Source organism: Podarcis pityusensis (genome assembly GCF_964106645.2).
Source record: "Podarcis pityusensis genome assembly, chromosome: 4".
NCBI classification, from domain to species: Eukaryota; Metazoa; Chordata; class Lepidosauria; order Squamata; family Lacertidae; genus Podarcis; species Podarcis pityusensis.
Window position 1 is genome coordinate 18,843,826 of NC_138027.1, and position 26,351 is coordinate 18,870,176.

Genomic DNA, 26,351 nt, shown 5'->3' on the forward strand with positions numbered 1-26,351 from the left:
TTGCTGTTCTCCTTTAGGTGTCATAGGGTTACATATTGTGCGGGCCAAATCTCTGGACGTGACAGTTTCTGCATTTGATAACTGCTTTGCAAAGCAGCGCTTTCAGATTAGGGTTGCGCTAGAAAGATCATGTTCCAATCTCATCTACCCCAAGAGGGAGAGAGGCCAGGTATGGGCAAGCGCCTTAGGGATTCTCACACATCATTTAGTGAAATCCGAGTTATGCTTGACGATTGATTTGACACAAACCTCCATCAATGGGAGATGCAGGTGTTTTGTTACTCTGCCTGCTAATTATCTGCTGAAAGATTTATCTGGTTGCAGAAGACCCTGGGCATAGAGTATTCCATGACAGCTCATTAACACACGTTGGCAGAGAAGAAGATTCTCGCTTACGTTTGCTCCCCGTGGTCAGACCCTTAAACATCACCAGACTCTGGGAAAACACACACACACACAAACGAGAATCTCGCACGGGCCCTTTGCTAACAAGTATGTCGATTTTGTTCTCCTTTAGGTTAACAGCATAGCACAATTCCATCTCCCGGCTTAATCAAAGGCAAATTTGCAACTTGGCGCTCCTTACAGGGCTAGATACTTGTTTACCTCTCCATTCACAAACCTTTCCTGTGTATTACCTGTCTGACAGCTTTCACTATGGTCCCTGGGATATGACACTGGAGTCCAGCTAGGAGCAACTTGTCATATCCTGTCATATGTCAGCCCACTGAAGCAATCTGATAATGAAGAGGAGGCATTTGGCTTCGGGACAGAACAGCTCCAATGCAGCAAGGGTGCTTTGTCGCTATAGGCAGCAAAATAATGGAGATTTGGGGTTGCTCCTCCGGAAGAGCTCTGAGCTCCTGTCTTGTCCTTACTATCAAGGAAATGATGGGATGTTTGCACTTGATTGTGCTTTGCGCAATGCACATGGGTCATTCTAGCAGACAAGCATTCCTCATTCATACAGTTCATTTTAGCTTAATTGGCTATCGGAGATTGCAGAAGCAATCCTGTTTTCTATCTCAGTCTGGCTGAGATGGACGGGGAATCCACGCATAATACAGTGCAGGCATCATGACCATCTGAGGAGCTGAATTAAGAGAATGTTTGCTTTTGTGCCTCACAAAAGCAGCCATGTGAGAATTTCGGGGAAGGAGCAATGGAAGAGAGTCATGGGTTTTTTAATTGTAGAGAAGCATCTCAAGCTGGCATCCAGGTCGAAGCACGACATCTGCCAGGTGTGTTTCCCAAGCATGGGGTGGGGGGGGGAGTTGGGAGTTGAAAGGATAGTAAATGAGTTTAATAGACTAGAAAGTTCAAGCATTCTTAGAAAGAAAAAAGACAGGTAAGGGGAGATATGATAGAAGAGTATAAAATAATATTATGAAATCCTGTATAGTGGGTAGGGAGATGTTTTTTCTCCCTATCTCATAATACTAGAACTCCAAAGAAGCTGAATGTTGGAAGATTTTGGGCAGGCAAAATGAATGTTGTTGTTTTTAATAATAAAAAAGTAAGTATTTTCCCCCCCACAAATCACTGGGCATTGTCCAGCCAAAGCTTAGCACAAATAATTCTCCTAGAATTGCATGAGGTGTTTACCTACACAGATGATAGAAATAAATTGTATCCAATTTCTTAGACTAACAGCAGAATCCCAGCTATTTGTACTCAAAAGTAAGTCCTGTTGAATTCAATGGGGCTAATTTGCAGGTAAATGGGGCTAGGATTACAGCCTCATTTCTGATTTCTAAAATAGGCACATATATAGAAATATAGATCGATACAGATATAAAGGTAAAGGTAAAGGGACCCCTGACCATTAGGTCCAGTCGTGGCTGACTCTGGGGTTGTGGCGCTCATCTCGCTTTACTGGCCAAGGGATCCGGCGTACAGCTTCCGGGTCATGTGGCCAGCATGACTAAGCCACTTCTGGCGAACCAGAGCAGCGCACGGAAACACCGCTTACCTTCCGGCCAGAGCGGTACCTATTTATCTACTTGCACTTTGACATGCTTTCAAACTGCTAGGTTGGCAGGAGCAGGGACTGAGCAACGGGAGCTCACCCCATTGCGGGGATTCGAACCGCTGACCTTCTGATCGGCAAGTCCTAGGCTCTGTGGTTTAACCCACAGTGCCACCCGCGTCCCATACAGATATAGATAAATATTAAAAGAACACAATAAAATAGCAATTAGTTTCTGTGTGTGTGTGTGTGTGTGTGTGTGTGTGTATTGCCATATTTCAAAAAATTAAAGTCCATAGACATCTCAATTTCTGCCTAGGCACTGCTACCGACTGGCATATTCCAGCTATGTTTGGGAAATTTTGGACATATAGCAACACATGTATATTATTGTTATTCCATTTGGATTGATGGATCCATACTTATTGGGCAACTCATAAACCCATATATAAAAATGTAATACTCTGCCTTGCACCAGGTTGAATTATTTGTCCACAGTGTAGGCTAGTATTGTCTACTCTGACTGGCAGTCACTCTCCAGTGTTTTTTTGGCTTGATCTTCTATCTGTTCCTTAAACTGAAGATTGCACTCTACCACTGAGCTGCAGTCACTGCCAAATCCAGTTTATTGAGCAACTTTCATTTCTACAATCTTCAGTTACTAAATATTTAAAGAATACCTTGTAAGATGAGAAGTGTCTCATTCCTTCACTGTCTAGAACTTGGAAGTTTTTTCCCCACCCTCTTTTTCCCTTGGATGCAATATGAAAATTATTTTGAGCTGGGATAGTTTGAATAGAACTATTGAGCCAGGGGGTGGGTGAGAAGGATGTGACTGTAATATTTCATTCCACAGTCTGTCTCAAGTAGAACCGCTGGAAATGTTACCGTGTTTAGTACGCTGCAGCGTAGGGATCTCTCACGGCTCTTCTTCTGGATCACCAGAGGACACATTTTGTTCCTAAAGAACAGTCTAGGAGGAATCAGCAAGGAAAGAATACTTTGATAAAATACATAAAGTGCATCATGGAGCAAATATATCAAATGTGATGTTGAGGGATATGACCATGAAGCCAAAATATTTGCATGAAGGGAAAAGTCCTTCCTCCTCTGCACTGAATTTGCCATATGCTGTAAGCTAAATAAGTATATGTCTTAGAAAATGAATTTTTTTACCACTAAGGTTTACATAATTAGAAATGATGCTGTCTCAGATCAGCATCCAAGGTGTTAGTTATATGGACACAGCAGCAGATGGCTGGGTATTCCCCAGCCTGAAAAGTATCCCCCAAAAGCTATGAAACTGCCTTAGGTGGTCGCCTCACCTTGCCTCATGTGTGGGCCGGCTCTGCTGGGGAGCCACTGACAGTCAGTGTAAGCAATGCTGGTCTGGTGGATCAGACCAAAGGTTCATCTAGTCCAGCTTCCTGTTACCTCAGTACCCATCCAGATGCCCATGGGAAGCCCACAAGGAGAACCTGAAGACACCAGTACCCTCCTCAGATGCAAGGCCCAGCAACTGGCATTCAGAGGTATACTGCCTGTGACACTGGAGGAAGAAAACAGCCATTGCCGTTAGTCTTACCCACCATGAATTTGCCTAACCCTCTTTCAAAGCCATCCAAGTTAGTGACCTCTTTCAAAGCCATCCAAGTTAGTATACCACTCCTATGGTAGTGAATTCCATGGTTTAATAATAATAATAATAACAATAACAACAACAACAACAATAATAATAATAATAATAATAATAATAATAATAATAATATATTATTTATAACCCCCCCCCCCACTCGGGGCGGCTTCCAACAAAATATTAAAGTACCGTAATGCATCAAACATTAAAAGCTTCCCTAAACAGATGTCTTCTAAAAGTCTGGTAGTTGTTTATTTCCTTGACATCTGATGGGAGGGCGTTCCACAGGGCGGGCACCACTACCGAGAAGGCCCTGTGCCTGGTTCCCTGTAACTTGGCTTCTTGCAGTGAGGAGACTACCAGAAAGCCTTCGGCACTGGACCTCAGTGTCCGGGTAGAACGATGGGGGTGGAGACGCTCCTTCAGATATACCGGACCGATTCTGTTTAGGGCATGTGTGGCATGAAGAAGTCCTTCTTTTTTCTGTTCAGCTTTAATGGATGACCTCAAATTCTAGTGTTACGAGTGAAGGGATAAGACTAGTCTGTCCACTTTCTCCATTCCATGCATATATTATTATTATTATTACACTGCTAGCATGGCTCCTCTTACTCACTTTTTATCTGAACTCAAAAGTCCAGAGTGTTGTCTCCCAGGCAGAGGCGACATCTTCTCAAGATGATTGAGGGGGCCCGATGCGACGTCCTGACGTCATACACACAATGTTCTGAAGAGCCAGGGGCTGGAGCTGAATGCCCTCTGAACATTGACGGGGCCCAGCTGCCACAAATACAAACATGCATACATATATACATACCGGTGTGTGGGGGTGTTTTTGAAAATGGCTTGGCCCCTAGGAGTTGGCGCATATGTTCCCAGGTTCTACTCCAAGGTTTTCACCAGTCTACCACATCAATTTGTTTTTGTGAGGCCATATAGCTGCCTCTTGCCACTTACTATTTCTTCTGACTTAAACAGATCTGGCGAGATTTTTATTTTTAGAAAGAGTGATAAAATGGCCCAATGCAAATTTTTACCAGGATGGCATGTCACGTACAGAATGAAATACATAAATTAACAAGATGTCGCCTTCGATGCTCGGTGTCCCTTTTCACACAGAGTTATATTTGAAGCAACGAGAGCTACCCTGAATAAAGTAAAATGAAAAAGATCAGGTTTTGCTTTGCTTTGTTTTTTGTTTCAATTTACTTTTACAAATAAAACACTAAGGGGCATTTGAATAGGGCACACACAGAAAGTTCTGGACAGGACTTTCGATATCCCAGAAATTGACTACACAGTTTAAGTGTATGTTCATTAGATTTTCTGAACACAGGAGGCAGTGATGGCCATAAGCTTGGATACTTTTAAAGGGTAAAGGTAAAGAGACCCCTGACCATTAGGTCCAGTCGTGGCCGACTCTGGGGTCGCGACGCTCATCTCACTTTATTGGCCAAGGAAGCCGGCGTACAGCTTCCGGGTCATGTGGCCAGCATGACTAAGCCGCTTCTGGCGAACCAGAGCAGTGCACGGAAACGCTGTTTACCTTCCTGCTGGAGCGGTACCTATTTATCTACTTGCACTTTGACATGCTTTCAAACTGCTAGGTTGGCAGGAGCAGGGACCGAGGAACAGGAGCTCACCCATCATGGGATTTGAACCGCCGACCTTCTGATCAGCAAGTGGTTTAACCCACAGCGCCACCCGCGTCCCACCTTTAAAAGAGGATTAGCCAAATTCTTGGAGTAGAAGGCTATCAATATCTGCTAACCATAATGGCTACATTCTATCTCTGAAATAGATGTTCTGTCTCCATAGTAGATGTTCCACCTCCACTGTTGAGGACAGTAGGCTTCTGAACACCAGTTGTGGCGTTTTCTTTTTGAAATATGTAGAAACCTCAACAATATTTATGTTGCATTCATGTTTCATGTCTGCACCGATGCTGCACAATGTTTTTCCACTACTATCTCTCTTCCTTATTTATTTTTCTTTCTTATTTTCCTTCTGTGCATTCTGCTCCCTTTACTTTAAAACGGCAATAAAAATTATATGAAAAAGAAAGAAGAAGCAATCCTTCTGAATTTAATGGTGCTTAACCTCTTGGAAAACCTCACAGGATTCCAGGCCAGATAAAAGTTTAAGTAGATATTTTATTGTAAGGCAACATGGATGTTAATGGTCAGCATGACCCACTGGAGTCAATGGGAGTCGACTTGTGGGGGGTGAATATAGAGACTTGGGATGGAAAAGAAACTTGTGACTTATAGTGTGAAAATTTTAATTAGTAACTATGATCCTCAGAAATAAAGGGCACAAGCATGTACAGAGTGCACCTCCCTTGTGAATGAGCAATCTCTGTATTTAATAAGGTGGGTTTTTTTTCTTTTCATTTTTTGATTTCTGGTACCAGTGATTGAGGATTAATGCTTATTATATATTGATATTCCTTGACTTTATTTCATTTATATGCCTTAGAATTTGGGTTGGGGCCGATGACAGCTTCACAAGCTCACAAGAGGGCGTTGAACTCAGATGTTAGAGAAGCCCTGACTTAGAACATACACCAAGAGAAACGGTTGTCTGCTCTTTAAAAATAAAATGTTGCTTTCACATTACTGAGAAGTCCTAGGTGATGTTTGGGATTTTAATTCTAATTGTAACTATTTCCTTCCACTATGAAACTCATTGCTATCTAGCTGTTTAGCAACCTTGCCACGATAGCTCTGACAATAAGCCTTCTGCAACTGGAAACCAACAATGACATTCATTTTATTTTTAAAGACCATTCTTTATTTCCCAGGTGTGATGGGGGAATATGAGCCGAAAATTGAAGTCCATTTTCCATACACAGTTACAGCTGCTAAGGGATCTACTGTTAAGATGGAGTGCTTTGCACTTGGCAAGTAAGTACATATTCTTCCATAATTAGACACAACCAGTTATTAAAATATGACATATTTCATATGGGGGCCTGTTATTTAGCACTGTGAATCTTGCAACAAAAACAGTCCCCTTCCTCGATCCTTATGCTAAATTTATATCAGCCAACTATTGTGGGAATTGACTCTCAGGAGGCAATTATGAATTCTATACTTTGTCAAGAAAGTTTGCAAGTTACATGGCTCAGTATTTTAAGCTGCTTTGTTGAGGCAGTAACTCTAGAGTCTGAGGTTGGTATGACCTGAGAGAATACTGGTCACCTCAACCTGGCTGCTAGGCCAGCCCTCCCATTAGGCAAAGTGAAACAACTGCTTCAGGCGGCATATGATGGATGTGTGGCATAAAGGTGTTGGAAGTTAGAGTTGGGTGTGCCACATAGCAACCCCTGTGTTCCCAGAGCTAGCCTGTCTCCCTCAGGTGTGCTGGAAGATGGCATCGCTGAAGCAAGAGTCAACTGCGAGTCCACTGTCTTCTGGTAGCACCAGAGCAGAAGGATGCCATATCTTCATCACCAGAAGCAAAATGTTTTTGCATCAGCCTAGTTGCATCAATGCAGTAGCAGCCAGTGCCCTTGTTGCAGCATAGGTATCCAGTGCAAGTTGCGAAAGATCATAGCTTAGTTGTAGAACACCTGGAGAAGGCCTATATGGGTTGAGAAGGTCCAGGCTCAACCCACTGAGGGCATCACCAGATACAGCTGAGGATGTCTCACTGGAGAACCACTGTTGGTCAGTGTAGATATTATTGAGCTAGATGAACTAATGATCTGACTTCATTATAAGGCTGATTCCTGCGTCTCCCACAAGGAATAGGAGCAAGTCTGCCCCATACAGCCATTTTGCATATCATCATGCAGGATCACCCATTTGTATGCTAGCCTTCCATGTGGGAAGAAGGGAACAAAGGGCACTTCTGATGCCTTATTGAGTCCAACGCATTTTGAATATGAGTTCCTTACTCAGGTGCACTCTCGGATACAACCAACTTGAGCCTTTGGTCTCCAAATTCTGTTGCAGGATAGTTATTACCTTGAAATTACTTTCCAAACAAACAGATTTGAAACATGTTTGGCTTAATAGAACATCTTTTTGTGTGTGTGAAGTGTGTTCCTGTCCTTTCCTGCAATTGCAAACTCCTTTGCACTTTCCCTTGCCTGTAGTAAGGTCAGGAACTTAAGGGGCGTGGTCAATATGCAGACTAGAGTCACTGCTGGAAATAGGCTTCCAAATATCTCCTCACCATGCAGGGAGGGGAGGGCATCAGATCTCTAGAACCTTTACATTTTCTGATAAAGAAGCCATCAGAAAGCCACACAAGCCATTCCTAATGATAGGCAACTTCCCAATAGCTCAATAAGAATGCGAATATTCTCTGGGGTGGGTGTATCTATCTATTTTTTAAAGAAGCCTTAATTTGTACAAATTATGCCTTTAAAGCAGCTTTGAAGTACTGTTCCCCTCTCGAGGAATTCTGGGCATTGTCATCTGTGAAAGGTTGCTTGAAATTGTAGCTCTGTGTGAGGTAAAACATAGTGCCCAGAATTCTTTGAAGGGAAAAATGTGCTTCAGATGTGCTTCAAATATATAGATATAAAGATATAAACTATTTAGATAATTGTTGTTTGTCGTTTAGTTTGATTTCCTCACAAAGTGATCCAAAGTGTCTTACAAACGTAATATTAACACTAAAACCAGCTACAACAAACACAAGCAATACATTATGACTGCAGGGGTCCAGCTCATTGCAGGTGATGTGGTCCTTGAATTTATGTACATACATTGTCTCCAAAACCCTGCACAAAGAAGCATTGGAGTAGAAAAATCCAAAATCCACAGTTAGGGAGCACCTTTATTGGGGGCAAACAAAATGTCAAGAAAGTGGGTCGTGATTTTGGGATTTCCTATCATGGACCAACACAGCTTGTTTTCTTTCTAATAAAGGAGCACATTGAGGGATACTGAAAAAAGAATCAGCAACGGAGCAAGCTGATTGGGCACCTGGGGCAGTGTGCACACCCTGTGTTCAGGGGTGAAACCAGCCGCCCACGGGGGGTGGGATGAGTCAGGGCAGGATGCTCCGTGGGGCCTCCGAGGAGTCTGCCTGCCTCCTCCCACTCAGCCACCCTACAGCTGAGGGGGAAGCGGCTGGCGGACCGTTTGGGGCAGCATGGAGCCTGCGGGTGCCCAAGCCACCACATCACTCCCAGGAGAGATGCATGGCTCGGGTGCGCTGCAGGCCCAGTGGTTGAGTGCCACCCGGCATTTTGTCACCCCCCTCAGTGGTGACACCTAGGGCTACCCGCCTCCACCACACACCCCTTCCTCCGCCCCTGACAAGAATGCATGTTTGTAACATCTTTGAATTGAGTTTTGAAATACACGGGACCTCACACTGATACGATACGATACGATACGATAATCTTTATTGTCATTGTCCCATACAGAACAATGAAATTGAAAAATCTACATAAGTCATTCAAAACCCAACAAGCCTGCTATCCCAGTTATCCCAACCTGGTTATCCCCCTAAAAACTCTGATACCCCATTTTTAAATACAATATACTCCCATACAGTCTCCTTACAATGTGTTTAAAACCAAAGGGGTATAAATACATGAAATGGGTACAGAGATGCAACCACTTCCAAATATAAATACACATAGAAAAGCAAAGTTCTGGGAACATCATACATAACAGTTCACAAGAGCACACACACATGTTTCTATGTCCCTGCATGAAAAATGTCTGTTCATTATGTTTTCACTACCACCCCTCTGCCAGGATCGTGAAGCATGATTTTGCCTTCCTCATGCATCTTCACCACTACTTTGGGCTAAGCTAAGAGACAGTGACGGGCTCAATGCCACCCTAAGAACTTCATGGCTCCGCAGGGATTTGACCCTGGCTCTCCTCTGTCAAATGTTAACATCCAATGAAATATACAACACTGGGTCTCTTGTAAAATTGCCCCGAACCATCGGGAAATACAGGAATGAAATAACACTTGCGCCCATCATTCAGTTGGGAATCAGCTGTGAAAGAACATCCATATTACTTCATGGTCAAGCAGCCAGCATTAATGAATAATAGCCTTTCTCAGCCTTCTCAGTCTGGTGCCCTCTAGATGTTTGTAGTTGAAAACATCTGGAGAGCTCCCAGTAGGGGAAGGCGGGCATATACAAATATTTCAAGGTCAATCTGATTTATTTGTTTTGTTTTTCACCCTGTCTAGCTTCTCATCCAAGACTCTGAAGTCTTGTTAAGAATCATGGTGATCTTGTGGCAACAGTTTTGAGGACTGTGTTTACTTATTAAAATCACAAGTCATCCAAACATAATAGTCATTTCAGTTTGTCAGAAAGATCACATCTTACCTTGCCTATGGAAATGACCAACCATTGCCGGTGGCTGCCAGTGCTTGGAATGAACTAGTTTAGTTTAACCAAGTTCATTGAATTAGTTTTGAGGTCTCTGAAGTAGTTTCCATAATTTGCCATAAGTGAATTAATTTCATTGAATGATTTCTAGTTTATTTTCAGGTTCATCCTCTTACTTTTTAAAAAGAAAACTTTAAGCTTAAAGATCATAATTTGGAGGGAGATTAAATTAAACAACTCACAATCCACTGTGTCTGTCTTTTGATTTTGATTTTGATTTTGATTTTGATTATTATTATTATTATTATTATTATTATTATTATTATTGTCGTCTTAAGTACATGCAGGTCCCGCTTATTGAGGACAATGCATTTCCTGGAAATTGTTCGTTAGGTGAGCGTTCACATAAGGAGTTGATGATTTCCATTGATTCCTACTAGGAAATTTCTAATGTGTTCAGAATCACAGAATTTAACATCCCACAAAAGCCAAAAATACCCAAGAAAAATGCTCTCTGATTTGTCCAGGCACTCCCTGCAGTCCTCAACCAAACAGCAAAAGGCAAAGGAAGTAAAAAATGTTCTCTGTTTGGGTATGTTTAGTGTTTATGGTGAGGTTAGGGTGCTAATTCCTTATGTTTAGATAAGTGAATTTTCGCATAGTGAACATTTGTAAAGCGGGGACCTTTATACTTCACCACAGAACCTTGTAACATTCAGCATTCTGAATGCTGGGTGGGAGGAAGCTGAGGGTCATTTGGATACATTTGAATTCAACTATGAACTGAATGTGAACTGAATTGGAATTTTCTGTTTAGACATATTGAATTTGAACTAGAACTAGGTTCTTGAACTTTCTAAGCTCTGATGGATGTCCTTAGTTGCAACAATGCATTATTGTTGCAAATATTTGGCAGTGGTACCCACTTATATGGAGACAAGGATTGACAGACACAGCAATTGGAGAAAAAGAAGGTGAAGTTTTATTGCTGAGCAATAATGGACCCAGTTGGAATCCTTTCCAAAAGACTGGGACCCCAAAGCATTGAAGTTCTGAGGTTAAATACCTGAGTGCAGCATCACAGATCATGAGACAATCATGAGACAATCACGAACGCCAGAAAAAAATAACCAATAAGAGCATTCTGCCGGCTCCTGACCGTGCACAGAGTACAACTCCCAACTTCTGCTTTCTTTGTCTGTACAGTCTGACCTTTTCCCCAGTTTGATGGTAAGGAGAATAGAAACTTAAGCTAGGAGGAACTCCTCACGGTAACTTCTGCTTCATTATTAAGCTTGAAAATCTTAATAAATTTAGAGAAACTGCTCTATTGAACTCAATAAAACTTCTGCATAGAAGAGGCTACAAAATATTTTCTTACAGAGCTGGGTCTATACCCAGAATCTAGACCCCAACACAATTCTTTTTCTAGGCTTCCTCTACCCACAAATGTCATTGAAACGAATCAGAGTTCATACATGGTACACTGGTCAGTGGATTTGCCATATACCCAGTGCCATTACCTGTGTGCTGAAATCTGTAAACCCTATGAAAATAACTCACGTTGCCAGATATTAGTTTCCAAAAAGTTTAATGAAGTCTAACTGTCCTTTACAAAATATGATGTTCTTTACTGTTGCTCATGAATGATGATTGAGAATTAGTATCTTCATATCATTAAATCAATAAATGTGTCAGAGTCCCAAATGAAGAAATTGATAAAACAGTAAGAGAGAAGCAAATGAAATTTCTTATATTGATTATGAAATTTCAGATTTATATCCCATCATATAGGATTGGTAACTAGCTAGATATATAATCAATTCCAACCTTGCTGTATCCATCTTTACCCTAATTACCAAATTCCTGGCCAAGCATAATGGACAGAGAAATATAAATATGCAAGTTCCATGTTTGCACAGTGAAAAATATATACCAGTGCAACCTATACAGTGTGATTGGAATTCCTTTTCTGGGATGAGACCCCCTTGGCCCTTCCTCAGAGTGAAACAGGGAGGTTGGGCAGAGCCTCACAGAAGCATCGCTAGATGGGTAGTGAGATGAGTGAGGTAGGGGACATACCAGTCTATTACTCCCATGCCCACCGCCTGAGACAATTGTGTCTGAGGGCACAGCTCTATGAAACCAACACTCAACTAGTTAAGGAAGACTTTCAAGCTAGGATGATGATTCCTCAATGTTGTCTAACTAAGACAGTGACAGAGAACATCTTCCTCTTTCGCTTTGAAAAAGATGGAAATTTGGACCCTTTTTTTTTGGCCAGCTGACCCAATCCAATGCTCCCAAACTTGTTTACAGTTCAAAACTCAACTTATCTGGATTTTCTGATGTGTGTTTTTTCCATATGCTATAGGTTGCACACCAAAGTATGCATTACGCATTTTAAAAAAACCAAAACGAAACCTATATCAATTTTTGTATTCTATGGAAAAGATCCACCAAAAAGCATTTGAAATGGTATTTTATGTTTTTTATATATTAAAGAAGTGTGTTTTATGAAGAACTGTATGCAAAATGACTACAGCCACCCAGAATGGCTGGGGAAACCCAGCCAATGGGCAAGGTAGAAATATTATTATTATTATTATTATTATTATTATTATTATTATTATTATGTTAAAGGTAAAGGGACCCCTGACCGTTAGGTCCAGTCGTGGACGACTCTAGGGTTGCAGCAATCATCTTGCTTTATTGGCCAAGGGAGTTGGCGTACAGCTTCCGGGTCATGTGGCCAGCATTACTAAGCTGCTTCTGGCTAACCAGAGCAGCACACAGAAACGCCGTTTACCTTCCTGCTGGAGCGGTACCTATTTATCTACTTGCACTTTGCCATGCTTTCGAACTGCTAGGTTGACAGGAGCTGGGACCGAGCAACAGGAGCTCACCCCGTCGCGGGGATTTGAACCGCCAACCTTTTGATCGGCAAGCCCTAGACTCTGTGGTTTAGACCACAACGCCACCCGCGTCCCTATTATTATTACAGTTTAAATGCGGGATTTTCACATGTTCTTCCAGAAAAAATCCAAACACCAAACAGGACAGGACAGACCGATGACTGAGCACCAGAAAAGCTGAAATGGGGTGGAATTTGCTGCTCCCAAGCCCATCCCCTGCTTTCTCACCTCTATCAAGCAAGAGAAAATAAAGGTTGAGAAGCAAACACCTTCATTGTCTCACACTTGAAACAAAAAACGAGAAAAGGCCTCTATTGCTAAGAAGCGAAGGGTTATCTAGTAAGACAGGCCATCTACTTATAGCAAAGCAGGGTGATATTGAGGCCTTATCTCTCTTTTCCAGCCATCACTACACAATTGGCGACCAGGTACACCAAAACTGCTTTTGACTTCATTCTGTAATAATTAGAAGAATGACATTTCAGGCTTCAGCTGGAGGCTGAATCAGGAGGTAAACATGCCTGAAATTTCCTCCTCTTCTTAGCTTTTCATTTCATACCATTTCTCCTGCCCCCCCCCAATAGCATTTACAAATGTTTCTATTGTTACCTTTCACCAGGCAATCATTAAGGAGCAAGGTCTCTTTATTGTTCAGCGTTTTAGTGCAAAATAAACAAATGCCTGGCTATCACAGGTTTCCAAACGCTGGGAGGCCTCTGCATTTTTGATTTCCTTGTGATTTCAGCTCAAAGCTGCCTCAGACAGCTTCGACTCCATTGTAATTGTGAGAATGACTGAAATTCCTGAGAGACATTCTGTGGTAGGCAATTGGCAGGAGTCCCTTAGAAGAGCCTGGGCTTTTAGTTACAGATTAATGATTTATTAATAGTGTTTATTTGGAACTGCCAATCACCATGAGCTCCAAGAATTAAAAACTAAAACAGGGAAAGAGCACCGTATGTGTCTGTCAAACTCTGGCCACACGACTGGATAGTGTGAGGAATGGAAGTACTGAAGAAATAGAGTGTATGGTAAACAAAGACCCGTGCAGTCAAGAGGGGTTATCTCCATTAGTCCAGTCACTGAAATGGATTGTTGCAACAGGCCCTACGTGGGGCTGCCCTTGAAGGCGACCCAGAAGCTTCGATGGATCACAAATGCAGCAGGCCAGATTGCTGGCCAGGGTTCTGTTTAGAATACATATGTAACTCTTTTTTAAAACAGCTGCATTGGTTACTGGTTTGTTTCCGCAACCTCCTCAACTGTCCCAGAAAAAAATGGAACATCTCGGGTTTTCCCCCCATGAGAGCGTGGCAGCCATATTGCTCTCATGCGATTTTGGGACACAATATCACCCAGAAAAAAGCTTTTCGGGGGGGCACATTGTTGCATGGTACCCCAAAAACCACATCTGGCCACCTTTTTGGGACCATAATCATGCAACCGCCACAGGGGTGAGGCCCCAGAAGATAGCGTCACACCTGCATCCCATTGGAGGGTATGAAACGAATCTTTAAATACCCTAAGAAACTTAGACCCCAAAGATCTTGCCTCCTTTCCTACTGGGTACTAAAGTTGGCAGAGGAGGCAGAAGAGGCTCTCTTAGTATCTTTACCACCCTCAAAGGATCAGGAGGGAGAGGCTTGGGAGAAGGTGTTCTATGTGGCAACCATGAGTTGTGTAATTCCATCTCCAGAATAAGGCGCATTTGGCATCTTCATTGTATAGCTTTCATCAAATGCTAAAGACACACCTCTTTATCCTGACATTGTGCAATCTATTCTGACCACAAATGCTTTTAACTAAGTTTAATTTTTGAGATTGGCATAACCTGCCCTAGGACCTTATAGCAAAGGACAGGTAAGAAATCTGGTTCAAATCTTGCAAGAGGGAGCAATGTTAATATTTGCTAGTATATTATTTAAATAATGTCTTATACTGCCCTTCATCCAGGAAACACTGTTTGGTTTACCATATAAAAGCAAAAAAGTACACAGCATAATAACAAACAAAACAAGTTTAATAGGCCTTAGCAATGGACAGAGGGTAACAAACAACTAAATCATACTCCAATCATACTCAAAGTAGACTCATTTAAGTCAAATGATTAATCTGACTACTGTTATCAATTAATAACAACCTGGATCCTATACAGGTCATTTTCCTCAAAGCAAAACTGAAACCAAAAAAGGCATCAACTTCTTTAGAATATCTATAAGTTGCGTTTTTGACTAAGCCATGCATATAGGCATAAAAGTATGCAGAAAAAAATTCATAAAGTCTTCTGACTGTATTCTTGATTTTTAACAGTCTTTCTATTTATTTTCTGCCAAAGTCACAGAGGAGAAATATCTGCATATACATATCCACACACACACATATATATTCATTTCAGATATAAAATCCATGTGACTGGTGTCTTCTGTAAGGAAAATAAGATTCATTAAAGCAAGTTACAACTTGCCTGTGAATAGTGATTTGCAATTTGGGAGCAATTTCCTTTGAAATCATTAAAACTTTACAGCCAAAGTATTTTACTCTCCTTGAAAAATTGGCTTATTACTTCATCATCAGAGGGTGGGGGCAGTAAAATTTTGAAAGAGACTTGTTAATGGCCTAGGGAATGACATTAAAAAAAAAATCTTCCAGCATTTCTCCAGCTGTAATTGATAGCAGTAAAGTTGATGTGGCATACAATTAAAACAAGATAAAAAGTATAGTTAGATCTCTTCGAAGTTTGCGCTGCCAAATTGCTTAGAAACTTTTGTGCCTCCTGAAATATGTTAGAATAATTCTTCTTTCCATCTGAAATGTAGGCAGCTGTCTTATAAATGGCCAGACCATGCCCGTTTTTTGTCTCACAGAAAGGTATTTCTCATCACCTGCTCACTTAGCTTTCCATAGATATGTAGAGGTCATTTGTCCAAAGTCCTGCTAAAAAGAAGACAAAGACTGTAGGATGCAACTTTTGATATTATACAACTTATTACATATTGTGACTGTAATTAGACTTTCACTTCTGTGTGAATTGCTTTGAGCACAGATTTAAGGGTAGAAAAGGTGATGCATGGATTAATTGATAATGACAATAATTCTTCATTTACAAGTTGGTCCTTAGATGCAGCAGCGCCTGTCCTTCAGAACTCCCTGCCTAGAACTCTTAGCCGTGTTTTAGCAACAATTTTATTTGTACACCACTGAGAGAGCGCTTTGATTAAGCAGTTTATAAATTCCAGAACTAGGCAAAGTACCCAATCAGTCACTGTACTCTGCACATGAGAGCTTCCTGCAGCTACCATCTTATCAGGATCTCATTTCTGCAGACTATACGGATTAGGCTTTTAATGATGTGATATCTACCCTTAGAAATTCCCTCCCATTAAATATTAGACAGGCACCCTATCTGTTGTCTTTTCTGAGCCTACTGAAAAACCTTCCTCTTCCAACAAGCCTTTCAAGTAGATTTCATTCCAGTTTACATCAGCCTTAGAATCGTTTTCAGATGTTTTTGTTTTTAGATAGTTTCACTGTTTCTTGCTTGTGTGTTTGCCTCCCTCGATACCTTTGGGATGAAGGGAAATGAAATTGAATAATAACAATAATACTCCCGATGTGGCCTGATCAATGCAGAAAAAAGTGGAACCATTCCTTTTATCACCAAGTTGCCAAAAATTGTCCCTGAACCATCTGCATGCAAAATGTGTTTCCTGCCATTGCGCTATCATCTGCTGCAGATTGTTTGAAGAGCCAGATTGCAAGATATTTCTTCACTGGTCTAGCCCATGTGCACGGAGAAACATAGAATTGTAGAGTTGAAAGGGACCCCAAGGGTCTTCTAGTCCCTTCTGCAATGCAGGAATCTCAGCTAAAGCATCCATGACAGGTGGCCATCCAACCTCTGCTTAGAAACTTACAATGAAGGAGAGACCACAACCTCCCGAAGGAGTCCATTCCACTGTCAAACAGCTTTTACTGCCAGAAAGTTCTTCCTGGTGTTTAGTCGGAATCTCCCTTCTTGTAACTTGAAGCCATCGGTTCGGTTCCTACCCTCCAGAGTAAGCTTCATGGCTGAGTGTGGCTTTTAACCCTGGTCTCTTGGGCCCTAGTTTTGCACTGTGTCCATTGTACTACACTGGCTCTCTACATATGCCATTGGAGTTCACTGTAGCTACACCAGTGTGGTGTAGTGGTTAAGAGCGGTAGTCTCGTAATCTGGGGAACCGGGTTCGCTTCCCCGCTCCTCCACATGCAGCTGCTGGGTGACCTTGGGCTAGTCACACTTCTCTGAAGTCTCTCAGCCTCACTCACCTCATAGAGTGTTTGTTGTGGGGGAGGAAGGGAAAGGAGAATGTTAGCCGCTTTGAGACTCCTTTGGGTAGTGATAAAGCGGGATATCAAATGCAAACTCTTTTTTTCTTCAGTTCCTTTATAATACCCTCTCCCTCTGTATCTCAATCTCACACACATCCTCTACATTACCAATGCATGTGCATCAATATTCCTTTTTTGTTTGCTGTGATGGGACGATGAGCTGCTTGTGGTAAAATCCAAGTCCCTCAGAGTTTGGTCAAGTTTGCAAACCTCTGTCTGTAACAGAGCCCCTTAAACATGGCTCCGTCAGTCGCTGGCAGATTCCGACAGTGGTTGCTTTCGGAATCGCTTCCAACATAAAAGCTCCTTAACGGAAACACGTCTTCTGGACTCTCTGCGTGACAGTTTCCGGCGAGGAGTGGGTGTCCCTACAGGAGGTCCTGAAACCTCCCCACTGTTTTCGCTGGAAGTGTCTCGGAGCCATCCCTCCTGCTCACTTTCCCTCAGCTCAGCTCTTCTCCCCCTACTGGTTCCCTCTTCAGCTGCTGAGTCTCTCCCAACCTGTGTGAGCCCTTCCACCTCCCTTCCTTCCGATGGCAGTTCCCTGACATCCACCTCCCCTCCAGGGCCCCCTTCACCCCCTCCCGCCCCCTCCTCTATGGGCGGTGAGGAGGCAAACCCCCGGAAGGAACTTCCTTCACCTTCCGATGTCTCGAACACTTCTCTCCACCTGTTGCGGTTCCTGGTCTCGAAGTACTCCTCCTCCTCAGAGTCCATCTCCCCTTCCCCTTCCGAGTCCGTGAATCCTTCCAACTCCTCCTCCTCATCGGTGGTCCCAAAGTATTCCCTCCGGAACCTCTCCACAGGCTGAGGTTTCCTTGGGAACCTTTGATGGAACGTTTCTATCAATACCTCGTCATTGATATCTTCTGCCATTACCCAAGTGTTTTCTGACTCCGGTTCTCCTTCCCACGCTACCAAATACTCCACCTGATCCCCCTTCCACCTGGCGTCGAGGATTTCTGCCACATGGCTGCTGCATTCCCTTTCTTCTATGATCGGTCCCCGAGTGGACATCCCTTCTCGTCCCCCCTCATACGGTGACAGTAACGACCTGTGAAATACTGGGTGCAGTTTCATGTGGTTGGGTAACCAGAGCCTGAAAGCCACTGGGTTGACTTGTTGAATGACCTCAAAGGGACCCAACCTCCTGGGTCTTAATTTCTTACAACCTCCTTTGAACGGCAACCCTTGGGTTGACAGCCACACCCGATCTCCCACCCTTATGGTTTCACCTTCCCTTCGGTTCTTGTCTGCCTGCCTCTTGTATTCTTCCTTCACCCTTTCTAAGTTGAGTTGGAGCTGACGATGGATTGCTTCCATTTCTTCTACAAAATGCTCAGCTGCCGGGACGCTCCATCTCTCCCCTCCTCCCCCTGGGAATGCCCTGGGATGACACCCATAATTAGCCAAGAAGGGGCTCATCCCTGTGGACACATTCTCTGCATTGTTGTAGGCAAATTCCGCCAGCGCCAACTTCTCTACCCAGTCATTCTCTCTGTCATTGACATAACACCTCAGATATTGCTGGAGGACACCGTTTGCTCTTTCCGCCTGCCCGTTGGTTTCAGGGTGCCGGGCAGTCGAAAAGTTGACCTCCACCTGCAGTAAGCTCATGAGCTTCCTCCAGAACCTGGAAGTAAATTGTTTTCCCCTGTCTGAGACCACCCTCAATGGCACCCCGTGCAACCTAAAAATGTGTTCTACAAATAACTTCGCTGTCTCTTCCGCCGTGACTGCATGCGAACAGGCTACAAAGTGGCACATCTTTGTTAGTAGGTCTACCACCACCATGATGGCTGTTTTCGCCTTGGACTTCGGCAGATCAGTCATAAAATCTATCGACACTGCCTCCCAAGGTCGTTCTGGGGTTGGTAAGGGTTCTAATAGCCCCGCCGGCGCCCGCCTCTCCCCTTTGGCTCGCTGGCATTGCTCACACCCTCTTACATACTCCCGTACATCTTCCCTCACCTTAGGCCACCAAAATTCCCTGGTGACCAACCACATGGTTTTGTGTTGTCCAAAATGCCCCGCCGTGGGGCTGTCGTGCAACTGCTTGAGTACCCTCCCCCTTAAGTCTCCTTCGGGGATATACAGTGCCCCTTTGTAATACAACGCTCCATTTCTTTCCTCAAAACCCCCTGGTTCCTCTCCCTCACCCCTAAGACCTCTGAGCTTATTCTGGGCATATTCATCATTCTCTGTTTCCTCTACCAGTTCTCTTTGCCCCACCAATGCCGCCCCACACACCCAGCGGTCCTCTGGGATGACATGTCTCTCTTCGGGTCCCCCCTCCCCTTCCAAATATTCAGGTTTGCGTGAGAGAGCGTCCGCCCTAACATTTTCTGGACCTGGCACATAACAAATTTCAAAGTGAAATTTGGAGAACTCCTGGGCCCATCGCACTTGCCGTTGGTTGAGCACTCGTGCCGTTCTCCAATACTCTAAGTTCTTGTGGTCCGTGCACACTTGCACCTTATGTTGTGCCCCAATTAATAAATGCCTCCATCTCCTGAACGCTTCATGAATGGCAAGTAGTTCTCGGTCATACACCGTGTAGTTCCTCTCAGATTTGTTCAGCTTTCGCGAAAAAAAGGCACACGGTCTCCACTCTGACTCCTCCTTCCCAGGCTGCAGAAGCACCGCCCCCACAGCCCGGTCTGATGCGTCCGTCTCCACTCGCATCGGTTTTTGTAAATCCACATGCAGGAGCTGTTCTTCCGAAGCGAACGCCCTTTTCAGTTCCTCAAAAGCTCGCTCCGCCTCCGCCGTCCAAACGAATTTCCTCTTACTGCTGAGACAGTCCGTAATGGGAGCCGTCAAGTGGGCAAAATTTCTGATGAACTTCCGATAGAAGTTTCCAAATCCAAGGAATCTTTGCACATCCTTCCTTGTTTTCGGTGTTTTCCATTCCAGTACCGCTTGGACCTTGCCAGGATCCATGGCCAATCCCTTGTCCGACAAGCGGTACCCCAGGAATTCCACCTCCTTGGCATGAAACTGACACTTCTCTAGCTTCACCCACAGCTGATTGGCTTGCAGTCTGCCCAACACTTCCCTGACGTCTTTTACATGCTGCTCCTCAGTCTCTGAATATACTAACACGTCATCTAAGAAGGCCACACAATTCTTGTAAAGCAAAGGCCCCAGGACGTGGTTCATAAACGATTGAAAGCACGCGGAGCCTCCTTGTAGGCCGAAGGGCATAACTAAATATTCAAATGCCCCCAAAGGGGTGAACATAGTGGTTTTCCATTCATCCCCCTTCCTTATTCGTATCAGGTTGTACGCCCCCCTCAGGTCCAGTTTAGTAAAAATCTTTCCCTTCCTGACCCTTGTCAAAATGTCATCAATTCTGGGCATCGGGAAAGTCACTGGTTCTGACACTGCATTTAAGGCCCTGAAGTCCACAACAAGCCTGGGTTTGTCCGTGTTTTTTTTGTCCACAAAAAACACTGGGCTGCCCCCCACCGCCCTGGACTCTCTGATGAACCCTCTCTTCAGGTTCTTGTCAATGAACTCCCTTAGCTCCTGCATCTCTCTGTCTGACATGGCGTACAGCTTGCCTACAGGGAGCTGTGCCCCAGGGAGTAAATTGATTTGACAGTCAAAGGGCCTATGTGGGGGTAGTTTGTCTGCCTCCCTCTCGCTGAAGACGTTGCTCAGGTCGGCGTATTGTTGGGGAACCTTCCCCTTCTCCGTTACTTCCGTCCCTGCTAGAGTGGCTCTGGCCCCTCCTTGAGCCTCCCGCTCTTTGCAGTGTTCTAGACAATGTGCTGACCCAAAGGAGACCACTCTCTGATGCCAGCCCACTAGCGGATCATGTAACGCTAGCCAGCTCATCCCCAAAATAATGGGAGCTCCTCCCAAGGTAGCCACATTAAACGCTATTAGCTCAGTGTGTCTTGCTACCCTCATTATCATTGGGACGGTCTGCTGGCTGACTTCTCCTCCCAGCAGCTCCCTTCCATCGATCGTGGTCACCTGCAAAGGGTTACTTAAAGGGATAGTCTGTATCTGGTGCTCAGCAGCAAACTCCTTACTCATGAAATTGCAGGAGCTGCCTGAGTCCAATAGCGCCTTTATCTTTAGTGGGTGTCCGTTAGGCAGCTCTAGTAACACCTCTATCACTAGGGCGGGTTTAGGAGGTTCCGGCGTGGGCACTTTCACTGCTCTTTGGCCTGGCTGCTGTGCCCCGACGGTGGCAGCCAGGCGTTGGCTTTTACTTGCTCCGGTACCTTTTCCTCCCTCTCCCCAACAGCTCCCGCCATTCCTTGCCATTCCTTTCTTTGGGGGCAGACTCTGGCAAAATGACCTGGCTGTTGGCAGAGATAACATTTCTTGGCGCCCTTTCCCTCCTTCTTCCGCTCTTCACTGGGCTTTGAAACTGCGCGCGCGCTGTTCCAATTTCCATCGGCTCTCCCGGCGGGAACGGTGGCTCTGGAATCTCTGGAATGCGAAGCTCCCTCCAACGTTCCCCCTTCCCTTCCCGCCTCTCCAAGGCTCTCGCCTCTTGGCGCGCTCCTATGGTCAGCGCTGATTTGGTCAGCTGGTCCATAGACTCCGCCCTGGGCGCCCGGGAAAGTTCGTCTTTCACAGCCGAAGAAAGCCCTTCTTCAAAGAGCATTTGAATGGGTTCCGCCGATAGATCCCACCCCAATTTATGGATCAACATGGTAAACTCAGTCCAGTACTCACGCACAGATCGGCTCCCCTGTTTGCACGCCATTAACTGTCTGCGTACCACTCCCTGCTCAATATCGCTGGAAAACATCAAATCCATTGCACGAAAAAACTTCCTCGTATCCTTCAGGATGTCATTGTTTGTTGCCATCAGGGGCCTCACCCAGTCTTTTGCCCCCTTTTCGAGATGCCCAATCACAAAAGCCACCCGCGATTCCTCGTCGGGAAAGTCATCAAACTGCAGATTAAGGGCATATTGCATCTCTGTCCTAAAGGCATGATAGTCCTTGGCCTCCCCCCCCCCAAACTTCTGCACCAATCCTGGCAACTTTCTGGCGAGCGGGGTGGTTTTCCCCTTCTCTGCATCTTGAGCCCTCCTCTCCTCGAGCCTCGCCGTCTGCAGCGCTAGCTGGACCTCCAACGCCCGGTACCTTTCCTCCAGGCTTGGACCCGCTCCAGCTCCTGCTTTTCCGGTTCCGGCTGGGTTGCTCATGATGCCTTCTCCTGCACAAACTGCTCACAGAGACTGTCGGAATGCTGTGATGGGACGATGAGCTGCTTGTGCGTAAAATCCAAGTCCCTCAGAGTTTGGTCAAGTTTGCAAACCTCTGTCTGTAACAGAGCCCCTTAAACATGGCTCTGTCAGTCGCTTGCAGATTCCGACAGTGGTTGCTTTCGGAATCGCTTCCAACCTAAAAGCTCCTTAACGGAAACACGTCTTCTGGACTCTCTGCGTGACAGTTTCCGGCGAGGAGTGGGTGTCCCTACAGGAGGTCCTGAAACCTGAAACCTCCCCACTGTTTTCGCTGGAAGTGTCTCGGAGCCATCCCTCCTGCTCACTTTCCCTCAGCTCAGCTCTTCTCCCCCTACTGGTTCCCTCTTCAGCTGCTGAGTCTCTCCCAACCTGTGTGAGCCCTTCCACCTCCCTTCCTTCCGATGGCAGTTCCCTGACATTTGCCCAGCGTGGTGGTTGTTTTCCACCAATGTGCAGGACTGTATATGTATATCCCTGTTGCATAAAAGAATCCCGATGCAATTGTATGCATAATTCCCTGAAGAGTGCCTCCTTTTCCCTTTCTGTTTTTGCAGTGTTTTATTCATGTGGAAATATGAACTGGTGACATAGATTGGGATGGGATGGATGCAAATGCGCTAGAGAAACTGTAAGCTGAGATAAACTCTGAATGCTCCAGTTCTGATATTTATTTTAGAAGTTCTCCTAGATAAACTGGAATACAGTACATGAGGAATGTTAACACACAGCCCCAGCCCGAACATCAGTCTCTGCATCAAGATTTCAGTGTGTGATGCTTTTCTCTGAGCTCGTGAAAGATAATATATGTTCATTTTAAGTTTCATAGTTTAATAGCTGTGGGAGGGGGGAAACGTACTTCCAAATAGCCAGGAAGTGTCCATGACAGAGCGGAACTTATTAAATATTCTCAGTAGAAAGTGAAATATATCAAGCAGTTCATGAGCCTTAATTGTGATTACACTTTATTGCTGCTTAGACGATTAAGTACTTAAATTAGCAGGTAACAGGATCTATACTCTTAATAGCATCAGAGCTAATCATGACTTCACTCTGTATTTCAGCCCAGTTCCAACAATCTCATGGAGGAAAGTGAATGGCCCCAATCCAAGCAAAGCCCGCCTGCGGAAGTCCCAAGCGCTTCTTGAAATTCCAAATGTGCAGCTGGAAGATGCAGGGACATATGAATGTAAGGCCGAAAACTCACGTGGAAGGAATGTCTTCAGAGGACAGCTGCAAGTATACAGTATGTTGTTGTTGTTGTTGTTGTTGATCATTTTGCTTAATACCAAAATAAGCTTCTAAGCAGCTTACAGGTGTAAATAACACAATTACACAAACATCAAAATAGAAACATCACACAATTAAAATTCACAATAAGACAATTCCATTAAAACATTAAAATATAAACATGTTATTATTAAAATATGCAATAATCCAATTAAAACAAGACACTATTTCAAACAGGAAACAGGTTGGATGCCTGTGTAAACAGGCCTGCCTTCAGAAGCCGGCAGAATGCCAATACAGATGGGCTATTACATATTTCAGCAGAAGTTAAGACTGAACAATCTCACCATATGCACAAAGTTTATCTTATGAATATAGCAAAATTGTTCCGTCTTAACTTCTGGCTGCAAATCAGTGACTAGTCAGAAACCAAATGTACGAGACTGTCCCTACTCATGTGTAAGTCCAACTGAGTTCATTGAAGCTTTCTGCAATCTGATCAGGAGGAGGTCTGCACAGAGCTAGTTTCAATCATCTGAGAACTGTGCCCTACTGAGGGCCAGTTCACTCTCCTAATTTATTGCACAAATCTTACAAGGAGGTTACACCATGAGTAATATCCGGCTAATATTTACTCAGAATAGACCCATTCCAATTAATGGTCATGACTAATTTAGGCCCAATGGGTCTACTTTGACTAAAAATTAGTTGGACACAACCACATGTCTAGTCTTTATTTGTTTGCTGGGAGGACATGCAACAGCAAGCATGTATCCTGAATTCCCCCTTATTTGCTTGTGCGGTGCTTATACATCTTTCTGTTAACCATTTGTTAATCTCACAGTATTCAGGGCATTTCCCCATCTCTTTTCTATCTATGAAAATGTGTTGTGTTTTTTAAGTGGATATGTTGCACCAAGGCAATAGAGCATTTTAATCCATTTTATGTGCACATACTTCAGTTTCCAGTATGTGCCCGAATCTCTCCTCCAAAATCTTAAGGACCTGGAAATGACTTTGGATTGCATGTTTTCTTAAGGCTCTCTTATTACATACAGTGACCTTATTAAATATATTGAATGACCCCGAGAGATTTTTTTTTATAGATGCATTATAAGTGCCAGAAACAAATGAATTAGCAGTATTATTGCTCCATCCCTAATATTCTCATCCCACCCATAATTTACATGGCTAAATCAGATAACGATAGTTTTGACCATTGCTTTTGAGTGCACTAACCTTATTTTCAGAGAATTATGGGTTTTTTAGCTTCAGAAACAAGCCTTAGCTATAAGAGCCTGGCATCGCTACAGGTTCCTTCCTATAGGTTCGCAGACTTACAGTTAAACAACCATCTTTTACACACCATCCCTTGAAGAGCTTCAGACAGGGTATTGGGATTAAACCTGTCATTCTGGGGAATGCTCTGATTTGCAATTCATCCTTAGGTACTAGCTTTCCTGTCTGCCTTAATCATGCTCAGTTTGTCAGTTGAATTTGATCCAGTTCACCATGGATGCTTTGGGGAATGCCCAAGAATGCACAGAGTCAGCCTGTCTGCTCTCATGCAATCACAGGCCGATTTGATTCCCAGCTTACCAATGCTGACAACCAGATGTACCATGATTGCCTGATACAGCTGACACTCTGGAAACAATCACTGCTTCTGTCTCGGTCACTTGGCTTGACGTCCAGCCCTGCAAGTGACAGAAGACACTTCATGTTCGATTTGGCAAGGCCCAAGATGCTTCGCAGGTTTCTCATTTTCTGGGTTATTTTTCTCCTCTTTAAAAAACTGTGTTTTACTCCTCCCATGTCATTTTAATCACTTGCACTTTGTCGTGAACTTGTTGCTGTTGCTCAGCCCAGCATTCTAGTTGATTTCATGGCCTGCTCAGGGTGCCTCTCAAAGTTTATGTCCCTGGGGAATCACTTCCACATTGACCTTTCTGCTGAGGAATGCCTGAGTGTGTCAGAAGAGACTGGTTTAAGGACACACAACTCACCTCATGCAGGCTGTTGACCCATCTTGCTGGACCTCCCCATGGCCTCATCTGAACTGTTCACAGCCTAGAATGGTAGAAGCCAAAGTGGCACTCTGGTCTAAACCACTGGTCTAAACCACTGAGCCTCTTGGGCTTGCCAATCAGAAGGTCGGCGGTTCGAATCCCCATAACGGGGTGAGCTCCCATTGCTCTGTCCCAGCTCCTGCTAACCTAACAGTTCAAAAGCACGCCAGTGCAAGTAGATAAATACGTACCACTGTGGCGGGAAGGTAAATGGTGTTTGCTTGCACTCTGGCTTCCATCACGGTGTTCTGTTGCACCAGTAGCGGTTTAGTCATGCTGGCCACATGATCCAGAAAACTGTCTGTGGACAAACGCCAGCTTCCTCAGCCTGAAGCGAGATGAGCGCCACAACCCCATAGATGCCTTTGACTGGACTTAACCATCCAGGGGTCCTTTACCTTTTCCCTTCATATGTTACCAGACTACAACTCCCATTATGCCAGACCACTGGCTGGGGCTACAGTGGGGTGAAGCTGTCGATTTTGGGGGAAAAGAGCAAAATAGAAAGAATTCAATTTTAAATTCATTTCTCCACATTTACGAACCAACTTACAAATTATTATTTTTTAAAATAAGAATATTTATTTGCTCTTTAGTTAGTTAGTCTTTTTCTAGGATACACATTTT

At 44.1% G+C, this 26,351-nt stretch overlaps 1 protein-coding gene across 4 annotated transcripts in view; it reads left to right on the forward strand.

Annotated features, from left to right (window-relative positions):
• Positions 1–26,351, forward strand: part of CNTN5 (contactin 5) — a 674,545-nt gene that overhangs the window by 507,975 nt on the left and 140,219 nt on the right. For all 4 annotated transcript variants that reach the window (XM_081001824.1, XM_081001823.1, XM_081001826.1 and 1 more), the window contains 2 exons: positions 6,409–6,511; positions 23,490–23,671. In XM_081001824.1, the coding sequence (XP_080857950.1) occupies positions 6,409–6,511; positions 23,490–23,671 (285 nt within the window). The remainder of the gene's footprint in view (positions 1–6,408; positions 6,512–23,489; positions 23,672–26,351) is intronic.